The sequence below is a fragment of the Sceloporus undulatus genome, chromosome 2 (assembly GCF_019175285.1).
Source record: "Sceloporus undulatus isolate JIND9_A2432 ecotype Alabama chromosome 2, SceUnd_v1.1, whole genome shotgun sequence".
NCBI lineage: Eukaryota > Metazoa > Chordata > Lepidosauria > Squamata > Phrynosomatidae > Sceloporus > Sceloporus undulatus.
In genome coordinates, this window is record NC_056523.1 from 229247578 (window position 1) to 229267154 (window position 19577).

General features: G+C 46.0%; 1 protein-coding gene across 4 annotated transcripts in view; it reads left to right on the forward strand.

Annotated features, from left to right (window-relative positions):
* The window catches only part of CARM1 (coactivator associated arginine methyltransferase 1), a 67170-nt gene extending 47772 nt beyond the window's left edge, over nucleotides 1-19398 (forward strand). For 2 of the 4 annotated variants that reach the window (XM_042449566.1, XM_042449568.1), the window contains 5 exons: nucleotides 8187-8276; nucleotides 12394-12506; nucleotides 14413-14490; nucleotides 17596-17667; nucleotides 18434-19398. In XM_042449566.1, coding sequence (XP_042305500.1) covers nucleotides 8187-8276; nucleotides 12394-12506; nucleotides 14413-14490; nucleotides 17596-17667; nucleotides 18434-18570 — 490 coding nt within the window. In that variant the 3' untranslated portion in view covers nucleotides 18571-19398. The remainder of the gene's footprint in view (nucleotides 1-8186; nucleotides 8277-12393; nucleotides 12507-14412; nucleotides 14491-17595; nucleotides 17668-18433) is intronic. The other 2 variants (XM_042449567.1, XM_042449569.1) reach the window with 2 other exon arrangements.
* The last annotated feature ends 179 nt before the right edge of the window (nucleotides 19399-19577 follow it).

Here is a 19577-nt window from a genome sequence, read left to right on the forward strand (position 1 = left end):
GACCAGTGGGTGCGCGTCATAGGAGCCGCCTTGGACACAAAGACCTGCAGAGCACACCTCCCTTACGACAGGTTCCTCAGTCTCAGGTCTGTAATCCGTTGTTGTCATCTCTCCCGGCACATTACTGCCCGAACAGCTCAGGTTGCCTTCAGCCATATGGCATCCATCACATACGTCACACCCTGGACCCGTCTCCACATGCGTCCTTTACAGTCCTGGCTCCTCTCAGTGTTCAACCTTGCCTTCGACAACCCACGGAAGTGGCTCAATTCACATAATGGGCATCCCCTTCCTTCTGCCACAACCTCAGTCTTAACTGACCATCGATGCCCCAAACACGGGCTGGGGAGCCCATCTCACCAACCTCTCTGTCCACGGCAGATGGTTCTCAAAGAGCGCCAAATGCACATCAATGTGCTCGAGATGCTAGCAGTTCAAAAGGCACTCAAAGCCTTCGACCGTGATGTATTACATCAACAAGCAAGGCAGTACCAGGTCGACCACCCTTCTCAGCCTCACCCTTCAAATCTGGAACTGGTGCATCCAAAGGCGGATCACCTTGCAAGCCATACATCTCCCCGGAAAGGAGAACAAACTGGCAGACAAATTGAGCAGAGCTCCAGACTCTTGTCATGAGTGGCAACTGAATCCTGAAGTCACCATTTGCCTGTTTTCTCCGTGGGGAACCCGTCAACCTTTTTACCTCACATCTCAACGCTCAATGCAACCACTTCTGTTCCAGAATCCCTTCACCTCGGTCCTGAGGGGATGCCTTCCTCTTGGTCCGGCAAAATGTTCTACGTCTTTCCCCGATTTCCTCTCATCACCAGAGTGGTAGCCAATCTACGAACAGACAGATCAGATGCGATCCTGATCACTCCATGGTGGCCAAGACAGCCGTTGCTTGCCCCACTTCTCCGTCTCTCCCAGAACCGCTTCTGGCCTCTGCGTCTCTGTCCCAATGTTCTCATCCTCCACGACGGTTGGGTTCGCCACCCCAATGTGGACACTTTCCGTCTGGTGGCATGGAGGATCCAACCCTGACCAGGCTCTTGGTACCAGTCTGATAAATCATTTTGGCTTCCTCCTACGCCTTCAAATGGGAAAATTTTTTGGCCTTTCTGTCCTCAATGGGACTCACCTCTTCAGAGGTCACCTTCTCTGTTGTTTTGGACTTCCTCCACCACCTCTCAGCATCTGGACTCTCCATCTCATCCTTGAAATGCTACCTCTTGGCCATCTGTGCACACTCAATTTTCCAGCTGACCATCCTTCTTCACTGACCCACTTGTGAAGAAATTTTTCAAAGGCCTTGCCAACCTAAGACCGCCGGCAGTGAGCCCTATCCCATCTGGGGACCTCCAGCTCGTCTTAGCAGCACTCGCAACCTCACCATTTGAACCTCTGGCTTCCTGTGACCTCATGCTCCTCACCTGGAAGACAGCCTTTTTGGTAGCCATCACCTCAGCGTGTCGTGTCAGTGAACTCTGTGCCCTCCGTACGGATTATCTGTACCTGAAATTTTTTAAGGACAATATGGTCCTCCATCCAGACATTTCCTTTCTACCCAAAGTTCTGTCCACTTTTCATCTCATCCAGGATATCATCCAGCCGACACTAGCACCGAACCTGACCACCAACACTGAGTGCCGACTCCACTCCTTTGATATCAGGCGAGCGCTAGCCTTCTACCTCGATAGGACTGCATCCTCTTGTCGTTCCCCCAGATTTTTTGTCTTCTATTCCAACCCCAAAATGGGGCTTCCTGTCACACTTCAACGTTTCTCCAAATGAGTGACTTCCACAATCCTTCTCTGTTACGAGATTTTTGGGAAGACTCCGCCTGCTCGAATTTGAGCCCACTTCACCAGGGCAATAGCTTCATCTTCAGCCTTCCTCTCCAGAATTCCCTTGGGGGACATTTGCAAGGCTGCGGTATAGTCACAACCTCTGACTTTTATCCAGCACTATAGACTTGATACCAGACACCGACATGAAGCAGCCTTTAGCAGAGCTGTTCTCCTTTCCAGAATGCACTAAGGTTAGTTGGCACCTGTTAAACATGACACTCACACTGTTTCTGGTTTAATAATTGTTTATTGCCTGGACACTCCCTCCTCCACAATGGGAGAAGCTTGCCTGTCTAACCCATTTCTGTGTGCTTCATAGAGACCAGAAAGACAAAAGACAGGTTGCTTACCTGTAACTGTAGTTCTTTGAGTGGTCATCTGTGAATCCACACAAATCCCGTCCATTCTCCCCTCTGTCGTGTCCTTCTCTCTTCCTTGTCTGCTCTTACGGCGGGCCTTTTTTGGAACTGAGAAAGGGCGGGAAGACCTCCTGCCTATATAGAGGGTGGGTGGAGCTACTGCCAAAAAGTCTTCCCTAGCGATTCCATTAGGATCCGGAAATGCTGCACAGGCGCAGAATTACCCATTTGTGTGGTTTTGCAGATAACTACTTGAAGAACTACAGTTACAGGTAAGCAATCTGTCCTTCTTTAGCATCGTTTTCCTTTTCTTTGTCCTCTATGTCCTTTGACTCTTGACTTATCCACATTCATATCATCATCATCATCATCATCATCATCATTATTATTATTATTATTATTATTATTAACCTTTATTTATAAAGTGCTGTAAATTTACACAGCGCTGTACATACAGTCTTTTTAATTGGACGGTTTCCTGCCCTCAGGCTTACAATCTAAAAAGACACAACACAAAAGGAGAAGGGAGTGGTGGAGGGAAAGGGGCCTTTCTAGTAGGATAATACATATAAAATACATAGCAATACAGGAAATGATTCAATAAAACAGGCAACAAAAGAACATCAGATAGCAAGTTACAGTTATGCAATGCCTGGGAACGCTTCTCTGAACAGGATGGTCTTCAACTCTGTTTTGAAGCTGGTTAAAGAAGTGATGGCTCTTGTTCGGGGGGGAAGAAGGTTCCAGGAGTGAGGGGCAGCAAGTGAAAAGGGGCGAATCCTAGATGGGGCAGAGGAAATCCTGGGCTGGGACAGCAGACCTTGACTACCAGAACGGAGGGCCCTAGTGGGAAGGTGAGGGGAAATAAGGTCTGATAAGTAAGGAGGGGCCAGGCCATGGAGGGCTTTAAACGTCGACAGCAGGAGCTTATACTGAATGCGGAAAGGGAGGGGGAGCCAGTGAAGGGATGCCAACACAGGAGAGATGTGCTCAGAGCGGTGGGTGGATGTGATAATGCATGCAGCTAAATGTTGGACAGAAATTAAACGATTTAATTTAATTTAATTAAAATCCGTAATCTAGGGCCCCAAAACCTGCCCTCAACTTATAAATGAGATTGACTTATATTCTAATATATATGGTAGTCATGGGCTCCGTAGTCAAACTGTTATTTCAGCCTGTGTTCATTTGTAAATTGGGAGTATTTGTTTACCTACCTGACAAGAGGATGTAACTTAGTTCAAGGCATATATAATTAGAATCCAGGCCCAGTTTTTTCAACTAAAAAATACATTGGCTGTTCTTTATCGCTTCAGGCAGTATTATGAACAGTACTAGCCTGTTCCTTTTGCCCAGCCTACTTTGGTAACAAGTGCCTTTGTAATATGTAGTGCAACTTTTCAGAATCCATACACACCCAACATTTGGGGGGTTATCTCCTATGATCATCTTCCTTTGAGTTAGGGACCTTACTAGGGCTCACTTCCCTACAATCATAGAATCGTAGAGTTGGAAGAGACCACAAGGGCCATCCAGGTCAACCCTCTGCCATGCAGGAACTCTCAATCAAAGCATCCCCGACAGGTGGCCATCCAGCTTCTGTTTAAAGACCTCCAGGGAAGGAGACTCCACCACACACCTAGGAAGTGTGTTCCACTGTTGAACAGCGCTTACTGTCTGGTAGTTCCTCCTAATGTTGAGGTGGAATCTCTTTTCCTGTAGCTTGCATCCATTGTTCCGAGTCTTGTTCTCTGGAGCAGCAGAAAACAAGCTTGTTCCTTCCTCAATATGACATCCCTTCAGATATTTAAACAGGGCTATCATATCACCTCTTAACCTTCTCTTCTTCAGGCTAAAAATTGCCAGCTCCCTAAATTGTTCCTCATAGGACATGGTTTCCAGACCCTTCACTATTTTAGTCACCCTCCTTTGGACACGCTCAAAGTCCTTTTTGAATTGTGGTGCCCAGAACTGTACACAATATTCCAGGTGGGGCCTGACCAAAGCAGAATACAGTGGCACTATTACTTCCCTTACTAGACACTATACTTCTATTGATGCCTATTCTACTGCCACTCACTCACAAACTTTTTAGCTGCCGCATCACACTGTTGACTCATGTTCAACTTGTGGTCTACTTGGATTCCTAGATCCCTTTTGCACATAGTCTCGTTCAGCCAGGTGTCCCCCATCCTACATCTTTGCATTTCATTTTTGCACCTTAAGTGCAGTACCTTACATTTCTCCATGTTGAATTTCATTTTATTAGCTTTGGCCCAGCATTCTAGTCTATTCATGTCATTTTGAATTCTGATCCTGTCCTCTGGAGTATAAACTATTCCTCCTAATTTGGTGTCATCTGCAAATTTGATGAGTATGCCCCTGATTCTGTCATCCAGGTCATTGATAAAGATGTTTAATAGCACTGGGCCCAGGACAGAGCCCTGTGGGACCCCACTGGTCACTTCTCTCCAGGATGAAAAGGTGCCATTGTTGAGCAACCTTTGGCTTTGGTCAGTCATCCAATTACAAATCCATGTACAGTGGTACCTCGGGTTACGAAATTAATTCGTTCCGCGGCTAATTTCGTAACCCGAAAAACCTTCGTAACCTGAATTGCCATAGGCGCTAATGGAAAAATAGCTCTCTGCTGCCCTCCGGTGGCGGAAAATAGCGCCGAGGTTTTTTCGTAACCCGAAAAAACCTTCGTAAGCCGAAACAATAAATCCCTATGGGATTTTTTCGTATCCCGAAAAATTCGTAAGCTGGGTAATTCGTATCCCGGGGTACCACTGTAACAGTTACTTTGTCTAGCCCACATTTTAAAAGCTTGTTTGCAAGAAAGTCATGGCAAACTTTGTCAAAGGCCTTACTGAAATCAAGATATACTATATCCACAGCATTCCCTTCATCTAACAAGCTGGTAATTTTATCAAAGAAAGATATAAGATTTGTCTGGCATGACTTGTTGTTGTTGTTTTTTGAAACCCATGTTGACTTTTTTTGTGGGTTTTACAGGCTATGTGGCCATGTTCTAGAAAATTTTCTTCTTGACTTTTTGCCAGCATCTGTGGCGAAACGTCAGGAAGAAAACTTTCTAGAACATGGCCACATAGCCTGTAAAACCCACAAAAAACCATGGATGCCGACAATGAAAGCCTTCGACTTCCCATGTTGACTCTTTGTGATTATGGAATTGCCTTCTAAATGTTCACAGACTCTCTGTTGAATGATCTGCTCTAGAATTGCTCTTGCTCCCTAATATGCTGAAATATGCCGAGGAAGTGGGACCATGCAAAGGCTAGAGTTTGGGGCTATACACAGGATCGCTCCCAAGTGCCCTCTCAGGCCCGCTTCCAAACGTAAGCCCTGGTATACGGAAGATCTCCGGGCGAGGAAGCGGGTTCTGCGACGGCTAGAGTACCGTTGGCGGAAACACCTTTGCTTAAACGACAAGACTCTCCTAGACCAACTGTTAAAGGACTACGGAGAGGCAATACGAGCAACAAAGAACTCGTTCTATGGTGCTCGTATTGCGTCCGCGGAGTCGCGTCCGGCAGAGTTGTTCAGGGTGGTCAGGGAGCTAACTCAGCTCCCTCCCGCCCTGAACCAGATCCTTGAACCTTCTAAGGCCTGCTGTGACTTGTTTAACGACTTTTTTGTGGATAAAACTTCTCGTATAAGCGAAGGTCTGAACGCCGACATTATGGCAGAACCTAGCGTAGAAGTGTCCAGAGCCTCCGTGGACTATGTTACACTGGATCAGTTTGAGTTGGTGAGTACCGAGGATGTGGACAAGATCCTCGGAAGTGTTCGGAAAACAACCTGCTCTCTTGATCCCTGTCCCTCATGGTTAGCGGCCCAGGGGGGACCGGTGGTAATGCTATTGTTACGCCGGATAATTAATACATCTTTGAGGGATGGGCAATTTCCATCGGATCTCAAATTGGCCATTGTAAAACCGATCCTAAAAAAGCCCTCCCTCGACCCCCTGGTTCATAATAATTATCGGCCTGTCTCGCTGCTACCATTTTTGGGAAAGGTGATCGAGAGGGCGGTTGCGATCCAGCTTCAGGCGGTCTTGGATGAAACGGATTATCTGGACCCATTTCAAACTGGCTTCCGGGCGGGTCACGGGGTTGAGACAGCCATGGTCGCCTTGGTCGATGATCTCCGTCTGGGCATTGACAGGGGAAGCGTGTCCCTGCTGGTGCTCTTGGACATCTCAGCGGCTTTCGATACCATAGACCATGGTATCCTTCTGGGGCGCCTGGCTGAGGTGGGAGTCGGGGGCACTGTGCTCCAGTGGTTCCGCTCCTACCTCTCTGGGAGGTCCCAGATGGTGCAGCTGGGAGACGTGTGCTCCAGCGAGCGGGCCCTTAAAACCGGGGTCCCTCAAGGAGCCATTCTGTCTCCCATGCTATTTAACATTTACATGAAACCGCTGGGAGAGATCATCCGGAGACATGGGGCGCGGGGTTATCAGTACGCTGATGACACCCAAATCATTTTCTCTATGTCTCCGACTGATGCAGTGACTGGGGATGGCGTCTCTCCTCTTGTGGCCTGTCTGGAGTCAGTAATGGGCTGGATGAGGAAAAACCGACTCAAACTAAATCCAGAGAAAACGGAGGTACTAGTGATAGGTTCCCCTGGTCCAGGAATGGCGGTGGTTCCACCTGTCCTGAACGGGGTCACGCTCCCTGTGAAGGACTCCGTGCGCAGTCTGGGGGTGCTTCTTGACTCGTCGCTTCACCTGACTGCTCAGGTGAATGCGACGGTCAAGAGCACCTGTTATCAGCTTCGGCTGATTCGCCAGCTGCACCCATACCTGGCCCAGAGGGACCTAGAAACTGTTGTACATGCTCTGGTAACTTCGAGACTGGATTTCTGCAACGTACTCTACATGGGGCAACCCTTATACCAAACTCGGAAGCTGCAAATGGTACAGAATATGGCAGCCCGGCTGGTTACTGGCGTATCCAGGACCAGCCACATAACACCTGTGCTAAAAGATCTTCATTGGCTGCCCATCCGCTTCCGAGCTCAATATAAGGCGTTGGTTATTACCTATAAAGCCCTAAATGGCTTGGGCCCAGGATACCTAAAGGACCGCCTCTCCCCGTACATTCCGCCTCGCACCCTCAGAACATCTGGGCAGCAATTACTGAAGGTGCCTGGGGCCAGGTTAGCTTCCACTTCGAGAAGGGCCTTTTCCACAGCTGCCCCAGCCCTTTGGAACACGCTGCCCACGGAGCTCCGCTCATCTACCACCCTGGCCCAATTTAGGAAGGACCTCAAAACCTTCCTATTCAAGCAGGCATTCCCCGATTAAATATCCTGTGGGCCTCCCTCCTCTTCCGTGGCCATGAGGTTGGGCTAAGGGGCTTTTATTGTTGTTTTTTAGATTATTGTTGTTGTTGTGTATATGTTTTTAACCTTTGTATTCTGCTTGCACTTGCTGCATCATTGTAAGCCGCCCTGATCGTTTGGAAGGGCGGGATACAAATAAAGATTTTATTATTATTATTTTATTTATTTAATATTCAGGTAGTCTGACTGCAGAAGCTTTATGGTCCAGTTATACTGATGGCTACCACCAAATGGCCCTGAAACTCCAGAATCAGTTATAAAAAAACTATTTCAGTGTCTGCTCTCTTTTATTACTGTGGCTGTAACATATTGGTTTTTGTTTTAAAAAATTGCAATCCACCTTGAATATTGGTTAAAAGACCTTTACCAAATGAAAAAAAAACAAACACACATTCCCATGCCTATGAAATAAGCATCCTTCTCGTCCAGATGTTGCTGGCACAGCAGAAGCTGAACTGGCTGCAACACTGTGGTGTGTGTAGGTGGGAGGAGTAATGTTACTGGAATTACTAAATGTCTGCTGCACCTGGTTTGGAAAGGACATTCTGACCTGTCAAAAAGAATGAATGGCTGTTTACTGGTATCTCTTATCCTTCTCTTTCAGGCAGAGTTATGACATCAGTATTGTTGCTCAAGTGGATCAGACAGGCTCCAAGTCCAGCAACCTCCTTGACCTGAAAAACCCATTTTTCAGGTATGTCAGTGTGAGCTTTTCCCCAGGCCTGCAGCAAGAAATTGGAGTGCATGAGGGATGCAGGGTGAGACGCTATTGTAGTTCAGTGTGAAACAGCACGACCCTAGCTGCAACTGTTTATTGTTGTGAGCCTTCAAGTTCTTTCTGATTTGTGGTGACTCTAAGGTGACTCTATCATGGGATTTTCTTGTTCAGAGTCTGAACGAGCCTTTGAGGCTGAGAGAGTGTGACTTGCCCAGGGTTATTAAGTGGATTTCCATAGCTGAACAGGTATTCTAACCCTGATCTCCAGAGCCATAGTCCAATATTGAAGCCACTCAACCATACTGGCTCACTTGAAGTACCAAAACTGTAAGGTCCAGACTGTAAGAGTTAATGAGGTGAAAGAGTTCCTGAACTGTGCAGGAGTTCTCTGTAGGATGCCTGAAGGTAAAAATGATAAGAGAATCTTCTTATGTTCTTACACCATACCTTCCAAAATTGACCCTGGTTTTCTGGACTTCTGTGGAATAGTGAATGTTGGTAACTATCCAAGGTTTTTAGAAACCCAACAGACAGCTTTGCAGAGCACTCCTACTTGCCTGAGCTGTCTCTCCTAACCTGTAGGCAGGGTCAAGAGACCTGTAGGCAGTTGTATTTGTACTTACTGCCAGTGCAAATACAAAGGGCCAGTCATCCAAACCCTACCCGTAGGCTGTCTGCACTGGGAATATCAACAATCTTTTTTCCATTTTGAAATAAACACAATCGGTATTTACAGTTAAGTTGTTGAGAGTCAACATACATCCTGTATGCTGAATTTGCCCCAGGCCTACTTACTGTGCTCCATTACTGAATCCAGAATCTTATCCAGTCTCCTCCCAAGACATTCTCCACAGTTGCTCCCTCCTGCTTTTGTCTGTTGTCCTTTCCTTTTCCTTTTCCTTTCCTTTCCTTTTCTTCCTTCTTGGGAATGGCCTTTGGCTAAATCAGGAGAAGTGTATCATCTTGGTCTTAGTTTGCTGCAGCACAGGATTTACTGCTGTAAGATTACATTATCTGTATACTTTGTAGTTATTGTTTTGTTGCAGTTAGACATAATTTTCATTTATGTCATGAACTACCATGAGTGGGTGGGAAAGGACAGGGTAAAATATTTAAATGCTAGTTGCTGTGAAAGAGCCAGCACATTGTATTGATTTGAGTGTTGGACTAGAACCTTAGGAGACCAGGATCTGAATTCCCACTCAGCCTCAGAAGAAGGCAATGACAAAGCTCATCTGAATAAAATTTGCTAAGAAAAACCCATGATAGGGGTGCCATAAGTGAGAAACAACTTGAAGGCGCACAACAAGTGGCAGCTGTCTAGTGGCAGGTGGTGCCTTGGAAAGGCAGTAGCATGGTTGTTGCCTCTCTGAGTTGTGTATTGAGGCCAGAGCAACCTTTAAAATGGCGGTGAGCTAAGTGGTTGCACTTTTTCAGTCGATGAGGTCTCTGTGTGTAAAGCACACATAAGATATAAAATAAATAAAAATAAAAGTTTTATTTATATACCGCGCCTTCCTTAGATCAGGGCGGTTTACATACATGATACATATACATTCAATAGATTAAAAGCAAAATCACGCCATACAATTATACAATAAAAACAGAACAGCTAAAACCCCATTAGCCCATCCTCATGGCCACGGAGGAGGAGGGAGGCCCTTAGGAATTTTTATGGGGGAAATGCTTGCTGGAATAAGTAAGTCTTCAGGTCCTTCTTAAATTGGGCCAGGGAGGTAGTCGAGCGGAGCTCAGCGGGCAGCGTGTTCCAAAGGGCCGGGGCAGCGATGGAGAAAGTCCGCCTAGTGACGGAAGAGAGTCTGGCCCCCGGCACCTTTAGTAGTTGCTGCCCGGATGTTCTGAGGGTGCGGGACGGAATATGTGGGGAGAGGCGGTCCTTCAGGTATCCTGGGCCCAAGCCATTTAGGGCTTTATAGGTGATCACCAACACCTTATATTGGGCCCGGAAGCGGATAGGCAGCCAGTGAAGATCTTTCAGTACTGGTGTTATATGGCTGGCCCTAGAAACTCCAGTGACCAGCCTGGCTGCCATATTTTGCACCATCTGTAGCTTCCGGGTTTGGTATAAGGGTTGCCCCATGTAGAGTACATTGCAGAAATCCAATCTCGAGGTTACCAGAGCATGTACAACAGTTTCAAGGTCCCCCTGGGCCAAGTATGGGCGCAGCTGGCGAATAAGCCGAAGCTGATGGCAGGTGCTCTTGACCGTCGCGTTCACCTGAGCAGTCAGGTGAAGCGACGAGTCAAGAAGCACCCCCAGACTGCGCACGGAGTCCTTCACAGGGAGCGTGACCCCGTTCAGGACAGGTGGAACCACCGCCATTCCTGGACCAGGGGAACCTATCACGAGTACTTCCGTTTTCTCTGGATTCAACTTGAGTCGGTTCTCCCTCATCCAGCCCATTACTGACTCCAGACAGGTCACGAGAGGAGAGACGCCATCCTCAGTCACTGCATCAGTCGGAGACATAGAGAAAATAATCTGGGTGTCATCAGCGTACTGATAACCCCGCGCCCCATGTCTCCGGATGATCTCTCCCAGCGGTTTCATGTAAATGTTAAATAGCATGGGAGACAGAATGGCTCCTTGAGGGACCCCAGTTTTAAGGGCCCACTCGTCGGAGCACACGTCTCCCAGCTGCACCATCTGGGACCTCCCAGAGAGGTAGGACCGGAACCACTGGAGCGCAGTGCCCCCGATTCCCACCTCTGCCAGGCGCCCCAGAAGGATACCATGGTCTATGGTATCGAAAGCCGCTGAGATGTCCAAGAGCACCAACAGGGACACGCTTCCCCTGTCGATGCCCAGACGGAGATCATCGACTAAGGCGACCATGGCCGTCTCAACCCCGTAACCCGCCCGAAAGCCAGTTTGAAATGGGTCCAGATAATCCGTTTCATCCAAGACCGCCTGAAGTTGGATTGCAACCGCCCTCTCGATCACCTTTCCCAAAAATGGCAGCAGCGACACTGGCCGATAATTATTATGCAACAGGGGGTCGAGGGAGGGCTTTTTTAAAATAGGTTTTACAATGGCCAATTTAAGTTCTGATGGAAATTGGCCCTCCCTCAAAGATGTATTAATAATCCGGCGTAGCAACGAAGTTGCCGCCGGTCCCCCCTGGGCCACATACTCTTTCTCCTCTCCGCAGTGAGTGCTAAGCTTGGCTAGAGATTTGGAGTATTATACAGGGCTTCTTTCCCTGGCTTTATGTTGACAGTAATATTTTGGTCTGTGGGATTTCCCCCCCCCCCCTGCCAATCCTACTTATTCAGATATCCATAATACTTTACCCTATAAAAGGTGGAAGTAGCCCTCTGAAGCCTGAGTAGCAGTTGAGTAGTACACTGAACTTGGCAGTATGACTCATGAACCTTTATCAAGTAGTGCCCAAATGTCTCGTAACATAAGCACACAGAGTTCTTCAACCATGGGCTGTGCCTTGTCTCTTCTCTGCTCTAATGTATAATTTCAGTGCTATGAATTTGTACTCTCACACTGGTGTATGAATTTGTACTTAGACTGGAGAGGTTTTGACCCTAGAACCCAGAACGTTATGCAGAAATATCACCAAGATAATTAATTGTACAGTGGTGCCCCGGGTTACGAAATTAATTCGTTCCGCTGCCGCTTTCGTAACCCGAAAGGCTTTCGCAAGCCGAAAAGCCATAGGCGCTAATGGGGAAAAGCCGCGATTTCGTGCGAAAAAGCGCCGAAAAGCACCAAATTTTTTTTCGTAACCCGAAATAACCTTCGTAACCCGGAACAGTTTTTTTCAATGGATTTTTTTCGTAACCCGGAAATTTCGTAAGGCGGCGCATTCGTATCCCGGGGTACCACTGTATTAATGGCTTTTAAGCTGCATGTGGTTAGTTTTTTCTCCCTCTACCTTTGTGTGGTCTCCTTCATGTATCTGAAATAAAAATTTTATCCTAGTGGCCATGGTACCACCAGACTCTTTTGTGGCATTTCATCTGGGTAATGACAGGATATTTTTCTTGGGGTTGTACTTGCCATTATATTGTTTTTGCGATTGGTGCTTAATTTTTTGTGTGTGTATCTGCTTTCTAGGTACACAGGTACAACTCCGTCACCTCCACCAGGCTCACACTACACCTCTCCTTCAGAGAATATGTGGAATGCAGGTGGCACCTATAATATGAGTACAGGGATGGCCGTTGGTGGTACTGTATCTTCTTCTTTTGTCACTCCTGGTTTAATCTCGTGGGCTCTCCCCTTTGTCAGCCTCTTTGGGGTTTGGGATCCGAACAGTTAATGTCAACTGGGAGCCTCAAAGGCCCAGAGATTTGAGTTTCACTCTCTGCTTCAAAGTTCACTGAATGCTTTAATTGGAGTTTTCCTTGTGGGTGAAGTGGTGGCCTATGGCAAGCAAGGTTGAATTTCTTACTGCAGGGTGCCATCAGAATATCTCAATTAGGCATTCTCTAGGGATAGCCACAATGGTGGCTGCATGATCATCTTGCTATGGGAGGGAGGGCTTTATTTGTCTCAGAGTCCATATGTGAGTAGCTCCTGCACACCATTCTGGCCTCATAGAGAAGCTATTCCTCCTCCGAGGAACCATGTGGTCTCAGAATCACAGAATCGTAGAGCTGGAAGAGACCACAAGGGCAATCCAAGTCCAGCCCCCTGCCTTGAGAGGAAAGCCATGGCAAACCTCCCTCAGCACCAACCTTGCCATGAAAAACCCCATAACAGAAGTGGGGAAAGGACCTTGAAGCCCCACAACAAGAGCACCCGTAGCCCCCAGCTGGACTTGTGGTTGCCCTCCTGAGGAAGACCAGAAGGCTGACCTACCTGAGCTCTGCTGGGCCTCCTTGTCCTCCTCCATCCCCCCTAAGCCCTGCTGAGGGGGGAACCCCTCGGGACCCCTGTGCTCCTCCTCGGAAAGGTTCAAGCTATCCCTTTCAGCAACACTAGTTTTACTTCAAACATGGCAGCATAATTTTCTCTGTCTTTGCAGAGTGGGTGCAGATATGAAGCGGAATATCACAATTTTACTTAACTGCCACCCTCAAAAAAGCCTTGTGTGTTTCTTTGTTAGTGGCTGTGTGTCATGTCATGGAGCATGTTCACCTCACTTCTGATCAAGATTACAAGTCAGAAAACAGGTTTTGCTTGTTCCAAGCACACCTATGGAAGTGGTCTCACTCATGCATCAGTGGAGTAGGTCTCCCTCCTCCAGTTGACAGTGACTTCTGCTCACATTGTGTTGATTGTGACATTGAGACCAAGGAGCCCCTGTTGCACTGGTACTACCACTACTTTTCCTGTGAATTCTTTCCACTGTATTTATTCTTAATGTAACCTCTCTGCCCTGGTTTTCAACACTAGGATATTATCAGGGCTGCTCACTCCTTTTTATTGGGGCATAGGTCCTCCTGGAGTAATACTGAGAGTCATTGCCCCCTGCCTTGCCCACATTCTGAAAGCTGCTGCTTGTGTTCATTGAATGCAGCTTCTCAGCAGTCATCTTGCTATTTTGCCCCACTTCAGTGAATGGAACCAGGGAGCATCTGATCCAAACACACTGGTGAAACTTAAGACATTAAGAACATGGGGTCTGATAACTGGGAGCCTTCTTGACCAAGGTGCCCTGGGCTTTATGAAGGAAATGTGAAACAGAAGTGTAATAAAATTAATACTGCAGTCCTGCACCAGCTCTCCAGGACTCTGGACAGGGAGTAGCTTAAAGATGATCCTGTGCCCCTCTTTCGTTCCCACCGATCTAAATGTCCTGTGATCTTTGACTTAAAATCTTTCCAGCCTTCAGTGGAGGAAAATTGATGTGGGGAAAACTGAAGAAGCACCTCCACTACTCTTGCATAAGAACCAGATTGTGGCCAGGGTTCACAGCAGCAGCTGATAGGAGAGCATCTGTGCAAACCAGCCCATCTTAGTCTTCCTGTACTGAATATAAGTAACATGGGACAAACTGCTCCTTTAGAGAAACTCCTTCTCTTGCCACAGAGGGACTGGGTAGGGTTCAGTAGGGGCATGTGTCTTGGATAATCTTCCTTGTTTCTCATACTCTTCCTTTCTCCTTCCTTCCTTTCTCTTGTCTTGCAGGAATGCCCACAGCCTATGATCTCAGCAGTGTGATTGCTGGTGGCACCAATGTTGGCCACAACAACCTTATTCCTCTAGGTCAGTTTGCAGTGTGGAACAGTTGTATCACAATGGGAAAATCATGGGAAGCATAGTCTTCTCTGTTGAGATGAAGGCCCTGTTCATCTGAGCATCCAGTCTTTGGGGTTGTACCTTCCAATTGGTTAGGGATCAGAAGATGGCCTTTGAAAGAGTCTTTTGCTTCATCCAAGTGGCTGAGTGCTGAGTGCTTGTTGTTGTGCCCTTGGTGACTGAATCTTCTTCCTTGTGCCTTTTCCTTGAGTTTATTAGCCATGTTCAGCCTAATTGTGAGAGAAAGGTGTCCTACCTAAAGTTTAAAAATTGATAGTTTCAGTGTACTAATTTTCCTAAACCCTCTGGTTCAGTTGTTAACTTTAAACATTGTTCATTTAAGTAAAGTAATTCCTCTTTTTTTTAAAAAAAAATACAATGAATCATTGACTCATTGGAAAATTGTTGAAATGAATCACTGGGAAATTGTTCCACACTTTCTACTCATAGGCATCACTGCCCTGTCCCTGAGAACTCTTGTCATGTTTGACCTGTGATGGAGGAGATATAGTGATATAGTGACCAAGATGCTTTTTATAGGCTGATGTGGCAACTCAAACTACATACAATTCCAGTCAGCTCATGTCAGAATGAAATAACTAGGTCTAGAAGATACAGCCATCTTGCAAGCTAGTTCCCAGAAATTTCTAGCTCTTCTAGGCATAATCAAAAGGAACAAAAATCTTTTTAAAAAGGGGGTGGGGGAAGAATCTCAGTTCTCAGCAAGTCTTTCTTGTTTTATTTTCCTGAAAGCAATTATTTCAGGAAGTTGCATATAAAATTGCAAATGGTATAGACCTTTTCTCTCTCTTGACACATGAACCTTGGATTAACACATTTGAGCTGATCCATATTATATCCCAAAGATCAGTTTGCAGAACATGATCCAAAACAGGATTTCTTTCACAAGAATATAGCCATAAATCAGTTGAGGGTTGTTTTTTTTAAAGCAGTCTGTTAAGTTTATATAATTTGATCAAAAAAGGTTGTGTGAAGAAAAGCTTGACCTGTAAATATTGGTCGTGGCAGGAAATAATATTTGGCTGCCTCAGGCCTGCCCCCCCACCCCTCAAGTCCTCCTCAGCAGTTTGAGGAGAGCCTGTTCTGGCTATTGGTAGCCATGTGCACTTCACTGGTAAGGAAAGGAACTGCTCACTTCATCAACTCTGTTGTGACCTTCCTCAGGCAAAAGTGGCCTGCCTGTTGCATCCACACAATCTTGAAAACCCAGATCATTTTCATGTGAGGAAAACAGTGATGTGGTGGGACATGGCTAGCCCATTCCCTTAGTTGCGAGTGGATTACCCACATTTATCAAATGTCTTTTGTTTTACACTGTAGAAGGCTCAAGAAACAGAGGGAGTAAAACTGCTTGCTTACACCTGATGTCCCTTCACGTTTCATCTGTGCAGTGATGTGCACATGAACCTGTGCAGCATCACCTTTTGGCATGTTTTGGAGGTCTAACCCAGGAACTGGTGCCCACTCCTTGTCCCCATGTCGCAAACCTAAACTACACACTCAGTATTCCTGCTCAGTTCCTTTGTAAATGCTATACAGGTATCAAGAATACGAACCAAAGGAATGTATCTTGAGCTGGAATTCTGAGACCAGCTAATGAAGAAAAGTTAGATCTGAGTGGAACACTTTATGCATTTAAAAGAAAAAAGTCATTCAGTAAGATACAATGCAGACTAAACTAGGCTGGCATGCAAGCTGTCAGGAAAGTTGTTTTAAGCTGCCAGTTGTCACAGATTTGAATGGCTTGCCTGTCAGCTGTGACAATGTTAAACTTAAGTAGATGGCTTACTGATATATCACGAGCCATGTGTAGCCTTTTATTGAATTCTGTCATCCAAATGAAAAGGGGGGGGATGACTCTCAACAAGCAGTTGATCAGTGTGCATTGTAACAGTGTGCACTTCCAAGGAACATGTAGGGAAACATGAACATACACTAACTACCCTGGGCAAGCATCAGAAGGTCCTGTTGAGTGCTAGGAAGCTGTGAGTGAAAAAATTCTGTGAGAACAAATGGACTTCAAGCCAAAAGTTCATTTCTCATTCCTGTTACTTTAACTGCAGACTTCTTGGAAAGTAGGTGAGTCAAGTCCATTTTTGCTTAGAGAACATATTGATAAATGGTATTGTAGCTGCCCAGCTGTAGAAGCTTGCCTAGAAAACCCCATGATAGGTTCGCCATAGAGTCGTCATAATTAGGAAATGACTAGAAGGCACACAGCAACAAACGGCACCTATGAAGGAATGGTGACAGTCACTCACACAACATATCCTGTGTGGAACTCCCATGTAGACATCTAGGAACACATGATTGCCAACAAGGTTTAAGTTTGCTGACCATCTAGGAGACACATTTGTGGACCTGCATATCACTCAGTGACAATTACTGGCTGTAGGTTTAGGACAGAACCAAATACACAGTTGAGTCTAATCTCATACCCATTACTGTATCATGTGGTATCCTGTGAATCCCTTAGAAAGCATTTTTTAAAAAAGACGTTTTACAAAATATATTGGAAGTGTTCTAAGAAGAAGAAAAAACACTTTCAATATGCTTCTGTAAAACATGTCTTTTAGTCTAAGAATAACTAAATGAAGTTTCCCTATCCAGTGACAGGTGTGGTTGATGGCCTCCTGGGAAGTGTGGTCTTTCTTGGCCTATTTCTGTATGTGGCTAGAGACCTTTTCTCACTGATTATTCCAACATTTATCATGAACTGGTTATTTATTTCTGGTGGTTGGATTCATGTATGATTCTGGTTTTCTTTTCAAAGCACCTCTGAACTGGTGCTTCAGTTCAGCTGACTGAAATTTTATTTGGTCCATGTCTTTTGCCTCTAGAAAATTGCTACCATACCACCTAGATGCAAAAGGAGGTATTATCCTTGTATGTTGTCCATTTTTGAGCTGCTGTTAGGAACAGTGTTATCAGAAGTATATCCTTAGGCAGTGGAGGAGTTAAAATATAGTAAGCACTTTGACAGATTTTGAAGATGAGTAGCCTTTTGGAGATATTAGGCTTATCTGAATATTGTTTTATTTTCCTCCCAAGCAGCCAACACTGGGATTGTCAATCACACCCATTCCCGGATGGGATCCATCATGAGCACAGGAATTGTCCAAGGTAAATTTACTCCATCTTTTGTGGGAGTTGAGTCTGTGCGCTTTTCTTCACCTTTGGGTTGTGGCAGTAGCAGGCACCTGAGGAAGGGCGCAAAAACTGCTAATTTAATCTTTTGAACCTTGTATTATTCCTTTATGTTGAACTGCTTAATTTTTGAGGTGGTTTGGGTTCACATGCAATTCTGGTTTTGTGGTTCAAGCCAAAGTTAAATTTGAAATCCCAAAAGTACAGATGATGTGCTTTGGATGCTGTACATCTCCTTCTTTGGAGGTTTTTAAACAAAGGCTGGATGGCCATCTGTCGGGGATACTTTGTGTATTCCTGCCTTGGGGTCTCTTCCAACTTGTATGATTCTATGTGAGCATTAAGTATCTGCAACAGCACACAGACTAGTTTGCATTGTGACAGTCTAGATTCTTGTTTGCCTTTTAACAGGTGAATGTGTGAGGGGTGACTGGCTTACTATGTATGAGTTTTCCATACACAGAAGCGTTACTGTCTCTGATGCACAAAGTGGACAAAGAAAAGATGCTCATGCTGTTTATCAAGGCAGTTTCAATTCCCTAACAGCTTTTTAGTCCCTTTCAGTTTAATTTAATTGGGGTTCCCTGCAAATAAAAATGGCATTGAACATCCTGTTTCCAGGTAACACTTCAAAATGTGTTATTTATTTAAGCCTCTCTTTGTGCTTCTTTTGACGACTGACTGGGTTTATTCCTTCTGCTGATTGGAAAATGAGGTTAACTACCTTTTCTCTCCTTTACAGGCTCATCTAGTGGTCAGAGTGGAGGAACATCAAGCACTCACTACCCTGTCAACAGTCAGTTCACTATGGGAGGGCCGGCCATTTCCATGGCATCCCCCATGTCCATCACCACCAACACAATGCATTATGGGAGCTAAGAGACTCCCATGCCTGAACTGACAGCACCAGGAAACCAAATGAAGAAAAGTTCCTCCTTCCCCATCTGCCTGCTGCACCTCAACAGTCTGGCAATCGCTTCTCTGGATCTCTTCAACCTACCTGCCCCAATTTGGCTTGCCAGAGATGTTCCAGCCCTTGTACCATAGAAGACCACCCCCATTGGTTCTTTGATAGCAGACTTGTATACTTTTTTTTATAGAAATGTTGGAAATTTCAACTTGCGCAACCATGACTGAGTTCCTGCGCTCATTGTGTCTTACAACCAATCATGTCGCTAATGGTATCACTCTCCAATCTTCCATGACTGATCGGCATTAGGCACAGGCTGTAGAGCAGAACTGCCACAGGGCTGCTAGCATGCTCTGGGCAGACCAGCAACTGGAGCCATCATCCCTGCTCTCAGTGTTTTAAAAGGCACTGCAGCTGGCTGTAGAGTGGGCACAGGTGGGGAAAATAAATCCAGCAGCAAATCCTTCATGCCCGTGTTGATTGCTCACCCACTCCAGCTTCTGGGCATGTGATTATTTCTTTTCTAAGACTTAGGAGGTTCTGCTCTTATTGTGAGGGGAAAAAGAATGCCCAGTCCCTCCTGGCTGTTTGGAGAGCTCCAGCATCTTGAAGTCTGGAGCCTTTGGAAGAACATCTGAGACAAGACGGACTGTTGTGCCACAAGCATCTTATCAGCAGGTCTGATGACTGACTGTCTTTTGGGAAATCTTGATGTAGCATCAAAGGGTTGAAAAATTTGAAACATGAATGTACCAAAAAAGAAAAAAGAAAAAAAAAGGTTGCTGGCTAAAAGTGAACAGTTTGTGTATTGGTTTCCTGTTACTCATCTTGATGGCTGTGCCCAGTCCTAGCCCCGTTCGCAACTCTGTGTTCTCTAGGCTGTTGCTGCTGTCTCTAGTCCCTCACCTGGGTAGGCAGTGGGAACTGGGTGCCAGGTGGCTTAGTATGTAGACTTGCCTGCGCTCTGCAGTCGCCA